At 29.2% G+C, this 12,174-nt stretch overlaps 1 protein-coding gene across 5 annotated transcripts in view; it reads right to left on the bottom strand.

Moving 5' to 3' along the window:
- LOC117172128 (protein tincar) overlaps positions 1-12,174 on the bottom strand; it is a 292,915-nt gene that overhangs the window by 9,016 nt on the left and 271,725 nt on the right. For 3 of the 5 annotated variants that reach the window (XM_033359919.1, XM_033359918.1, XM_033359921.1), the window contains 4 exons: positions 11,328-11,830; positions 7,556-7,754; positions 3,538-3,670; positions 3,302-3,352 (listed from right to left, as the gene is read on the bottom strand). In XM_033359919.1, coding sequence (XP_033215810.1) covers positions 3,302-3,352; positions 3,538-3,670; positions 7,556-7,754; positions 11,328-11,830 — 886 coding nt within the window. The remainder of the gene's footprint in view (positions 1-3,301; positions 3,353-3,537; positions 3,671-7,555; positions 7,755-11,327; positions 11,831-12,174) is intronic. The other 2 variants (XM_033359920.1, XM_033359922.1) reach the window with 1 other exon arrangement.

Raw genomic sequence — 12,174 nt, 5'->3', positions numbered from 1 at the left:
CCCCCCCCCTCCGACACTAGCGTAAGGTAGCCTTTGGTTAAACACCAAAGAGGACGAATTTTTAATAAAACACAATAGTTGCATATTTAACAACAAAAAATACATTTTTAACCAAACATGAAATTAAAGTTAGTTCTTGCGGTTTTTGTCTACTGGCCGTAGTTTCGTTTATTGTGGTGTTAATAAAACATGTTTCGTCCATCCGCGCCCGACCTAATCAGTTTATAAGAATTAAAATCCATCATATGAAAAGATATAGAAACGTAGGTTTAATAGAATTTTTGAAAATGGGTAAATGAAAAATTCGATAAGATATGTAAAACGCATCAATTCGTCGATCATTAATTTTTCTAAAAGAAAAAATTTATTAAAAGTAGTTTTCCTCATGGTCAACGGATTGTGTATTGTCGTTATAATTTTCGTTTATTAGTGTTGGCATACAAACTTTAATTTTAATAACAATACACAATCCGTTGACCATGAGGAAAACTGTTTTTAATAACTTTTTTCTCTTGGAAAAATTAATAATCTACGAATCGATGCGTCTTACATATCTTATCGGACTTTTCATTTAACCATTTTTAAAAACTCTATATACGACTGCACTTAAATGTCTATCTCTTTTCTTATGATGGATTTTAATTCTCATAAACTGATGAGGTCCGGCCCCGCCGGACGAAACATATTTTATTAAAACTACAATAAACGAAACTACGGCCAGTAGACAAAAATCACAAAATCAAACTTTAATTATTATTTCAATTGGCCAAAACCCTGACACTAATTAATACAAAAATGAAAGTTAAATCTTCAATTAAAAAAATTTATTTAGACCGAAAAATGAAGCAAATTTTAAACAAAATAGTTAAATGTTTAATCAGGGAGATAAATCTATAATAAAAAAATTTTTTAAGTAGTTCAACTTTCAACCCAGTAGTTGAATTTTGGAACAAAAAATATACTTTCTATCAAAATAGTTACAGTTTCAACAAGATAATTAAATTTGTAACCAAATCGCAAATCAACCAGTTCGCATTTAAGCGAAAAAACACCCAGTTAACAACTGCAGACGTCTCAGGGACATCCCTAAGACTTTTTTTTACATCCTAGGGATGCTCTTAAGACGTCTAATGTCAGTACCAAATATGTCCCGAGAACGTTCTATGTCTTTAAGACGTCTTTAGAACAACTTTAGGACATTAGACCAGAAGCGACGGAGCCTTTTTTCTCTAGGTGGGGGCAGGAGAATAAACGTATATAATGATTGACATGCTTTGTACATTGTATAATAATATCATACTAAATACAAATTTACATAAATAATAATAAATGAACAAAAATTACGTAATAAATAATAATAAATACAGGTATAAAATTCATACTGCCAAAGATTGCCACAGATTTCAGAAAGATTTCAATGATTTCCCAAACATATGCAAGGATTTCAGAATGATTTCAATTTCCCAAAGATATAAAAGGTTTTAAATATTTCGTAAAGTTGTGACATATATTTAAACACATCCATGATTTCTCAAAGATTTCAAATATTTCTTAAAGATTTAACAAAAATTAGAATGATTTCCCAAAGGTTATAAGAATGTCGCAAAGATTTCGGACAGGTTTAAAAGATGATACTAAGATTTCAATGATTTTCAAAATATTTCCATTCTTTTTACAAATATTAATAAATTATTTAAATATTTTAAAAAGATTTCGAATAGATTAAAAAATTTCACAAAGGCATTAATGATTTCCCAAAAATTTCAATAATTTCAGAAACGCTGTAAAAATATTTCGAAGGTTTCTAACGATTTCACAAAGATTTCAACAATTTGAAATATATAACTATTTAAAAAATATTTCCCAAAAATATCACAAAGATCGTAAAGGTATCGGAAAGATTTCGGATAGACTTAAAAGATTTCACAAAAATTAAAATGACGGTCCAAAAATTTCAATCATTTCAAAAATACTATCAAACATTTTTGATATTACGCAGATTTCAAAAAGATTACAATAATTTTCCAAAGATTGCCAAGATATCACAAATATTTTGCATAGATTTAAAATATTTCACATACTTCAATGTTTTCTCAAAGATTTTAAATATTTCATAATGATTTGGAATAGATTAAAAAGAATTCAATGATTTTCAAAAGCATTATCAAATATTTATAAAGTAATTTAAATATTTCGAAAAGATTTCCAAAGGCTTCAATAAGATTACAATGATTTTCCAAAGATATCACAAAGATTTTAAAGGTTTTGCAAAGATTTTGTATAGACTTAAAATATTTCATAGACCCCAATGTTTTCCCAAAGATTTTAATATTTCATACTGATTTCGAGTAAACTAAAAAGATTTCAATCATTTCAAAAACATAATCAAATGTTTATAAAATATTATAAATATTTTCCAAAAATTTCACGGACTTTGAAGATTTCTCAAAGATTTATACAATTTCAAACAAATTTCCAAATATTTCAAATATTCGACATGGATTTCAAAAATTTCAATGGCTTTCCAACCCAGCAGGCACGGCATGTAAATACGTTTTTAGAACATCCTATATACGTTTTTAGGAGTTAACGTTTAAAAGGCGTTTTTAGAAAGTCCAAAAAACGCTTTAAGTCAGGCAAAAACGCGTCCAAAAAAGGTCCAAATGTTCCAAACACGCCCTAAAAGCATTTTTGGAACATTGTATATTTTTATAACGTTATTTGGCCTGACTTAGGACGTTCTAAAAACTTCTTGGAACATTCGTGCCCACTGGGAACGATTTTAAAGATTTTAGAAAGATTTCAAATAGTTGGAAAAGATTTCGGATAGATTGAGAAGGTTTCACCAATAGTTCAGGTAGATTTTTGGAGAAATTCAAACGATCTGATGAACTTAATCCTTGGATTTCAGAGGGGGGCATTGCCCCCTTTGCCCCCTAGAGCTCCGCCGCCTCTGCATTGGACGTCTTAGAGACGTTTATTCGACTGACATTGAACGTCCTAGGGACGTCCCAAGTACGCTCTTGGACTTTTAATGGTTTTTTTCCCACTGGGGAGTATCTAATTAATTTGAAGATCTATTCAAATAAAGTAAGCCGTTAATAAAATGTTTCTAGTTTGTAGCTTTGAATAATAGTCACACGCTCTAACGAATGCAGTCCTCTAACACACATGTCTTCAAAACATTCCACACTACGCTCATACAAAAGTCAGTTAGTAATAAAAAAGAATAGTTAGTAAGGATATAAAATTTGTATCAAGTTTTGCGAGTCCAAGGCTTGAAAAAAATCGTGATTCTTACGTCTGTAAATTTAGGAATACCAGTCCTACGAAGTACCAGCCACCTTCCCCACTGTCAAAGTAAAAAAATAAGAAAATAAATAAATATTGTATACTAGCGAGAATGAGTCTTTCTCACTGAAAAAGAAAGTGCAAATAGCTAAGAAAAGAAAAAGGTCAAGATAATCGTCAGTTTGGAAAGATAAAAAATTGCTGACCGCTGAAAAGTGAAAGGATGTGAATTAATTTGAATCTCACCTTATTTTCTTCGCAAGCGGAATCATCAGCTGGATCCAGGGAAGTCATCATTGGTAATTCGCGTAACGTGGCGTAGTCCCCATCATCGTCCGGTCCCCCATCAGCGACACCTCGTCTGGCTTTTCCCTTATTACTTAAACATCAAAGATACCCGACGTTAAGGCGTTTTCACTCGACTTTCTTGTAGCGTGTATCAATAAATACACACTGCGAGACTTATCAAAGGGACAGGCGAGATGAAAGTGTTCCTTTAGAAGAAACGACGTGATTGCAAAAAGAGCGAAGCTTTTCTACAGGTAGTAGCAATATTTTCTTCTCATTTCATCTTGAGGTAACAAAATTGGTGGATGCCAGAGGCCATTGGTTTCTATATAATCTTAGAAATCGATTTCCGCCGAGACTTTACAAGACAGATGAGTCAATTCTTGTAAAATTTTAATTTGGAAAAGACTGTTTATTGCTTTGCCCTTTTGAAAATTACTAAAATACGTGGGTACTCAAATATTGGATGATAAGCGTTGATATAAGCCAGAAGGTTAAAAACACTGAAATAAGTCGCAGAGAAGCAGAAAAAATAATAAATTGTTATTGCATAAGGAGGTGCAGGATAATTGCGACGAGGAAAAATTGTGTAATGAAGCCAAATTATGAGGACTTGTGAATAACTGAATGTTAGTATAATTTTGTTATATGAAAGACAGCGTGTATTTCAAAAAATTAATTACAAAAGACATAAATATTCATACAATTGTGATAAATAACAATGGGAAGAATGTCAACTTACACAATAAAAATTAATGTACAAAACAACATTCACGAATTGTCAAGACGCACTATGAATTTCGACTAGACGAATATGATTCGAATGATGGTATTAAATGATAAAATAATACATGCAGTTTTAAAATCACAAAGGCAAAGGTAAATGTTGAATAAATAAGGAGCTAGAGAATGTATAAAATAAAATAAAATAAAATAAAATCTTGAGCTTAATGCCTAGCAGTGCTCAAAATAGGTAAAATGGTAAACACTTAATTATTTTAATACAAATTCTTACGTAGTAATCCCTGAAGTGCATCACCAGAGGTTAATCGCGTTAACAACGGATTTCAGAATGCAATATTAATTAACAAGACAATCTAACAATACCTACTACTCTATCACGATCTAAAACTAGACGATCTATTTTCGTTGTAATTGCCTTTAAAATGCTTGAGCTTTGGGTTGAAAATATTAAAAAATAGAAAAACAGGGTGGCCGAAAAATAGACTAATTTTCATTTCCCCAGGCCATTATTATTTAAAGACCAAAATTCTAATCTTGCAACATTTTTAATATATAAATGGAATTTTATAAATTTTTATAAATGGAATAAAATAGTTTTTAATTAAGATAGATACATTTTTTACTGATGATTCTCCGGGTTGTCGAAGCCTCATTTACTTGAAAAAAGTAATATATTCAAACTGAAAAAGCAACCAAAAGTAAATCATTTCTAACCCAAAGAGTGATTAAAAGTGAAAAATGTATATTATTAAAAAATGCAAAGAACTCAAAAGAATCTCATGAAATTTATGCGAATTCTAGTTGAATTTTAACCAATTCAGGATAAATTCATAAGACTTTAAAGAACTCGAGTTGAATTCAAAAGAATTGAAATAAATTGAAAAAAAATCAATAATCTAAAAATTTGGTTGATTTCAGCAAAATTGAAGCGAGTTTAGAGGAATTTACAGAAATAAAAAGCATTCGATGAAATTCATTAATTGAATTACATTTCTAAGAATTCTAGGTGAGCTAAAATGACTTCAGCATGCATTAAACAAAAACCAGAAAAAATTCAATCAATTTAGTAGAATTGAGTAAATTTAGAAGAATTCAAGAATTTGAGGAAATTCATTACAATCGGATGAATACTTTTTTTAATCCCTTAAAATGATATAAATCCTTGTAAATTCATTGAAATGTTTTAATCTCTTTAAAATGCTTTGGAAGCTTTTAAAATATACCAAAATATTTCAAGAACCTTAAGATGCCTTCAAATGATTGAAATGAATCAAAAATTAGTTGGAATTTTCATAAATACCCTAAAATCTTAAAAATTCTTTAAAACGCTGTTACTTATTAAAATCTGTTAAAAAAACACTCAGATATTTCAAATTCTCTAAAATCTGTGAAATCTCTTACAATTTTTGCTAATATATTCTTTAAAATCCATTGAAATATTACAAAATTCAATCAATCAATTCAAATTCTTTAGAATCTTAAGAATAAGAACACTATTTAAAGTTCTTGAAAATTCCTTGGGATTTTTTTTAATACTCTGAAATCCTTTGAAATCGATTAAAATTTTGTTTCACGTTTGAAAATTTCTTGAAATTTTTAAAAATACTCTAAATTTATAAAGTTCTTATAAATCCTTTCAAACTATTGATGTCTGTGTAGGAAACTTTTTAAATATCCTAAAATATTTCAAATTCTTTAAAGTGTTAGGAATTACCTGGAAACTATTACCTGAATGAAAAACTATTACCTATATTACCTGAAATCTATTGCATTTTTTTCACTCTTGAAAATTCCTTGGAGTTTTGATAAATACTCTAAAATCTTAAAAATCCTTTTAAATCTTTTCAAACTACTGACATTTGTGAAATTTGTGAAATTATTTAAAGCTCTTGAAAATCTTTAGAATTTTTAAAAATAATTTAAATTCTTTAAAATCCTCTTAAATCCTATGAAACTATTGACATCTGTGAACAATTTTTAGGAATCTTCTTAAATATCTTAAAATCTTCAAAAAAAAAAATTTTAATGTTATGAATTACTTAGAAACAGTCTAAAGCTCTTCAAAGTTCATTGAAAATTTTTAAATACTCTAAAATCTTTTAAATTCTTTGAAATCCATTAAAAAAATTTTTTAAATCTTAAAAATTCCTTTCAATTTTTAAAAATAATCTAAAATCTTAAAAATCCTTTCAAATTATTGACGTATGTGAAGAATTTTAGGAATCTTTTTAAGTATTCTAAAATATTTCAAATTCTTTAAAATGTTAGGAATTACCTAGAAACTATTTAAAGCTCTTGAAAATTCCTTGGAATTTTGAAGAATACTCTAAAATCTTAAAAATCTGTGTAAATCCTTTCATTAAACTTCTAACATTTCTGAAAAATTTTAAAAATCTTTTTACGTATGTATCCTTAAATACGTCAAATTGTTTAAAATGTTAGGAATTACCTGGGAAAATATTTAAAGCTCTTGAATGTAATTGTTTTAAATACTCTAAAATATGAAAAATCCTTTCAAACTATTGACATTTCTGAAAAATGTTAGGAATCTTTTTAAGTATCCTAAAATATTTTTTTAATTTTGAAAATTCCTTAGAAAAAATTCTTTCAACCTATAGGCATCTGTAAAAAAAATTAACGGATCTTTCTAAATATCCAAAAATATTTTTAAAAATTGCAAGAAAATGCAGAAATAGGTGTAGATCGGAATTCAATAGTAGTTAACCCATGGTTTAATTTATTAAGAGAAAAATGATTAAAGTGACTAAAAAATTATTTGTCGCGGTCCTGATTATTCTTAACAGTTACTGAATTTTTGCTATGTTTCTTTTCAAAATCCCTGACTTTCCCTGACCTACGACCACCCTGAAAAATTATTTACAACCATAAAAATACTTATGAATAAAACATGAGCAATTTATTATTTACACTTCTCATTGAATGCTGTGTTAATTTGAACTCAAACTTTTCACAGGATTGGATGATACTATTTCTCTCAAGTAGTCTGATGTGAGTGAACAATGCAAGATCTTGTCTTTGTCGGGGCACGTTAGGTGGTGGAGACTGGAGACGGTGACCGGTGACCGGTCAAAGAACTGAAAGTTCGCGCGGTAGTTTGTCTGTCAATGTGGATGAGAGTGGTGATTAGGTGCAGCGAAATGAGGAGGAAGAACACCCAGCAAACTAACGGACAGACACAAAAGACACCAAGAGGAGGGAGGAGGTTAGTTACCGCGAGCCTGACGTACTAGGCAGGTCGTTAAAGGTGACTTTCGGCTTGAGCTTCTTGTTCAGCCATCCCCTGTCTGCAGTGGTTGCGCTCGCTCCATCATTCGGCGATTGAGCAGGCGAGGGCCTCAATTTTGGTCTCAGCCAATAGATCTGCTCGTCCCCGTCAGCTACCTCACCATCCACCAAGTCTCCATTCAATTCTGGACAAAAAATTCAACTCAAAACCCAGGAGTGGAAGGGTTTGCTCCTTGAGAATTCTAACAACAATTGCAACATCTATTACAGAAACTTTTCGTTAAATGTTGTCTATTTAACTAAGGGGCCCTGCATAAATCACGTCAAATATTTTTTTGGGTATGGGGCTTTAAGATCATCACCATTTCTTACTTAAGATATTTTCAAGTCTGCGAATCACTAAAAAACAAAAGGTGAACCGATTTTATTGTAAACAGCTGTTTATAATAAAAAAATTTTTAAATAATTTACCGAAGAGCAGAACCAAGTAACAATAATATTATTATTGAATGTAGTAATTATAATTTCAAGAAGTAATAATAAATGAATAATCAAATAAGTGGTCATTCACAAATTACGTAGTGTTTTTGTGAAATTTTCAACCCTTTCTCCTCGCATGAAAGATATAGAGAGATTTTGAGCTTAGGGTACGAAACTTAACTTAGGGTACGAAAATAAATGATAAAAGATATAAATTCTGTTACTTAAATGAACGTGGAACCTTAATAAAATTAATTTTAGAACATAAAGTGTGTTAATAATAATAATAAGAATTTAGTTTTACAAACGTATAATTTTATCATTTCTTCACAACCTAAAATGAATTGTACGATGGAAAATTTATTTCCTTTTAAGGAAAATTTCCATTTTTCTAGCGTGATGTTTAAAAATAATTTTAAGAACTTTAATGATTGTTTAAACTATCGGAACAGTGTATCGTTACGGAATTCTCCGCAAGAACAATCTCTTTTTCAGCTTCTTTAGATCTAACGTTACAGAAAATTCGGTAATACTATTCAAAGCCTAAATTATTATACTTCAGTATATAAATGATTAAAATTACTATTTTTTAATCGGTTTTAAACATTTTTATTTTATTTATTTAAATTTCATTTAATTATTTATTAATTTGAAATGGCTAAAATGCTTTCTCTCGTTTTTCCTCTTAAATTCAAACCCACTTAATAGAAGCCAACGAGAAAATCTCACTGTTTTTGGCTGAGAAGTCTCTTTTTGGCTTGAAAATTCAACAATTTAATTGACATTTTTTTCTTTCTCTACTAGCGAATTTTATTTTGGTTGAAAATTCAACTGCTATGTTGAAATTTGTCTTTTTGGTTTAAAAATTCATTCCTTCTTTATTAAAAATTCAATTTTATGGTTAGCAACTAATATATTTAAGTAAAAAATTGAAGGTTTTCTTGTAAATTCAACTGTTTTGTAAAAAATTATATTTTTTAAAATTGAAAATTAATCGTTTTAAATGAAAGTTTTACTACTACCTTTCTGCTTCAAAAATTTATCTTTTTTAGTCTAAAAATTAATTTCTTCATTTGAAAGCTGATGTAATTTGTTGATATTTTATCTTTTCTGGTAGAAAAATAATGTTCGTTGAAAATTAAACTATTTCTTTAAATAATTATGTATTTTATTGAAGATTTGTCTTTTTTGGTAGCAAATTCATCTTTTTTTGTTGTTAAAAATTTTAAATTATGGTTAAAAATAAATCTTTTTAAGTAAAAAAAATTAACCTTTTTCTAAAAATTTTTTATTTTCCTGCTGAAAATTCAACTGTTTTGTAGACAAGTTCATCTATTTGATGAAAAATTGAATTAATTTGTCAAAAATTTATTTCTATGGTGGGAAATTATTTTTTCTAATTGAAAATGAAACTATTCCAATTTTGGTTAAAAATGTATCTTTTTCGTTGAAAATTCAAATATTTTGTTGAGAATTTGTGTGTTTGGTTTCAAAATACATCTCTTTTTTATTACAAATTCGACTGTCTTGCTGAAAATTAACCTTTTTGGGTTTAAAATCAACTTTTTTGTTGAAATTTTAAATATTTGGGTTGAAAATTCAACTATTTTGTGGTAAATTCGTATTTTCTATTCGAAAATTCAACTATTTGGTCGAAAGTTGAACTATTTTGTTAAAAAGGTTGTTTTTTTACTGAAGATTTATAATTTTTTATGAAAATACATCTTCTTGATTGAGAATTGAACTATTTTGTTACAGCTTCATTTTTAACTGAACAATTAACCTTTAGTTGACAATTAAAGTTTTTTGTTTAAAATTGACCTTTTTGTTAAAAAGACATATTTTCGTGTGGTAGAAAATTCTACTTTTTACAAAAAATTAGTATTTTTTAAAATTGTTAATAACTGTTTTTAATTAAAGTTTTGCTATTACCTTTTTCCGTTAATAATTGACCTTTTTTAGCAAAACATTCTTTTTTTTCTTAAATGGACGTAATTTGTCACATTTTTTTTTGTAGAAAAATAATCTTCGTTGAAATTTCAACTATTTCGTTAAATAATTATGTATTTTGTTGAAGAATGATCTTTTTTGGTTGAAGTTTAATCTTTTTTGATTGAAAATGCAAAAGTTTGATTGAAAATGAATCTGTTTTCAAAATTAAAATCTTTTCTCGGTTAAAATATAAACTATTACATTTTTTGTTAAGAATTCACATTATTCGGTTTAGAATTAACGTTCTTATAGAAAATCATAATTTTCGGGCTAAAAATTCAACTATTTTGTAGAAAGTTCGTATTTTTTATTCGAAAATTCAACTATTTCGTCGAAAGTTGAACTACTTTGTTAAAGAATCTTTTTTTGTTTGTTGCAGGTTCACAATTTTATATTAAAATACATCGCCTTGGTTAAAAATTGAAAATATTTATTATAAATTGATTTTTTAACTAAATAATTAACTTTTTAGTTAACAGTTAAAGTGTTTTCTTTAGAATTAACCTTTATCTTAAAAACTCATATTTTCGGGTAGAAAATTCAACTATTTTAAAGAAAGTTATTTTTTTAGCTTAAAAATAAAACTCTTTGGTAGAAAATTAAACTTTTTCGTAATCAATTTTTTTTAAATTGAAAACTGATCGTTTGAATTTAAAGTTTGACCACTCCCATTTTTCCGTTAAAAATTGATATTTTTTATTTTGAAAAATCATTGATTTATTTGAAGATGGATATAATTTGTTGATATTTAGTCTATTTTTGATAAAAACATCATCTTCATTGAAAATTCAACTATTTCATTAAATAATTGTGTATTTTGTTGAAGATTTGTCTTTTTTGGTAGAAATTTAATCTTTTTTGGTTAAAAATGCAACAGTTTGATTGAAAATGAATCGGTTTTGGATGACGATTCAACTGTTGTTTGAAATATTTCTCTTTCTGGGATGAATTGAACGATCTTTTATTCAAAATGAAAATTCTTTCTTGCTTAAAATTTAAACTATTACATTTTTTGTTAAGAATTCATCTTTTTTTATTTCAAATGTAGCTGTTTCATTAAAAGTTGAACTACTATGTTAATCCATAAAAAAAGTAAAATGCGACTACCCTCCCATCCCTAAATAGCCTTAGATTATTTTTCGATAACCCAATAAATAAATTTACGAAAAAAAATAGAGTGGAAAAATTGCGTGATATAAGAGGACTTCAGAACATACCGACCCTATCAAAGGGGGTTACGTAATTTATACATGGCTCGTAAAGGAAATTTTGATTTAATAATTCACCTTGAGCACGAGATTTACGTTCCAAGGCGGCTTTCTGAATAACGCTCATGATGGCCTTCCTCGGCGAATTATCAGCAATGGTATAAGTTCTGCCATTTCCAACGACCAATAAGGGCGCAGTAGTACCATCGTCGTCATCTCTTCCAGAAAGTAGATCCACATCCGTCACCAATTTGACAGACCTTGCGGATCGAACAGTCACTCGTCCAACCGTCACTCGCAACTTGAAGATCCATTTCTGTTTGACGGTGAGGAAGATCCAGAGGATCAGCCAAAGGAAGAGGTGAAGAACGGTGCTGATTATGCAGGCCAGCACAGCTCCGTCCAAACTACCGCGATATACGACCACATAATCGGAGAGGAGTGGCGCACTGCAAAACGCGATAGCGAGAAAGACGCATAAAGCTGCACAATGTGTAATATATCCCCAGCCATTTCCGTCACGTCCTTCCTTCAAAAGAATCACGCGGCGCTCTCGCTCCTGGTTAAGAAATGCCATGAACCTGTAAATCGAAGATTGATCTTAGAAAAAGGGGTTAAGAGGATTTATGTACTTGAATCCAGCTGTGCCGGTTCCGAATTTGCGGTACAACAATTCAATATTTAGGTTTAATTTTCATGCATACGTATTAGGGTGGTTCTTGTTTACTCTTGATTGATGTTTTTTTCTCGAATTTCTTTGGTTTCACCCGCCTATTTTGTTGGAATGACCCAAAAATTGATCTCTACCTAATTTTAGCGAAATCGGTTAATACACCAATCTTTCGCTTTCAGTCACCCCGTTCTCGGCGTTTCTATAGAACTGCTGGCTTACGCAGTATCTCAGGGGAGTAAGGCGAGGGCGGTT

This window comes from Belonocnema kinseyi, chromosome 4 (assembly GCF_010883055.1).
Source record: "Belonocnema kinseyi isolate 2016_QV_RU_SX_M_011 chromosome 4, B_treatae_v1, whole genome shotgun sequence".
NCBI lineage: Eukaryota > Metazoa > Arthropoda > Insecta > Hymenoptera > Cynipidae > Belonocnema > Belonocnema kinseyi.
This window is presented reverse-complemented; position numbering and strand designations above follow the sequence as displayed.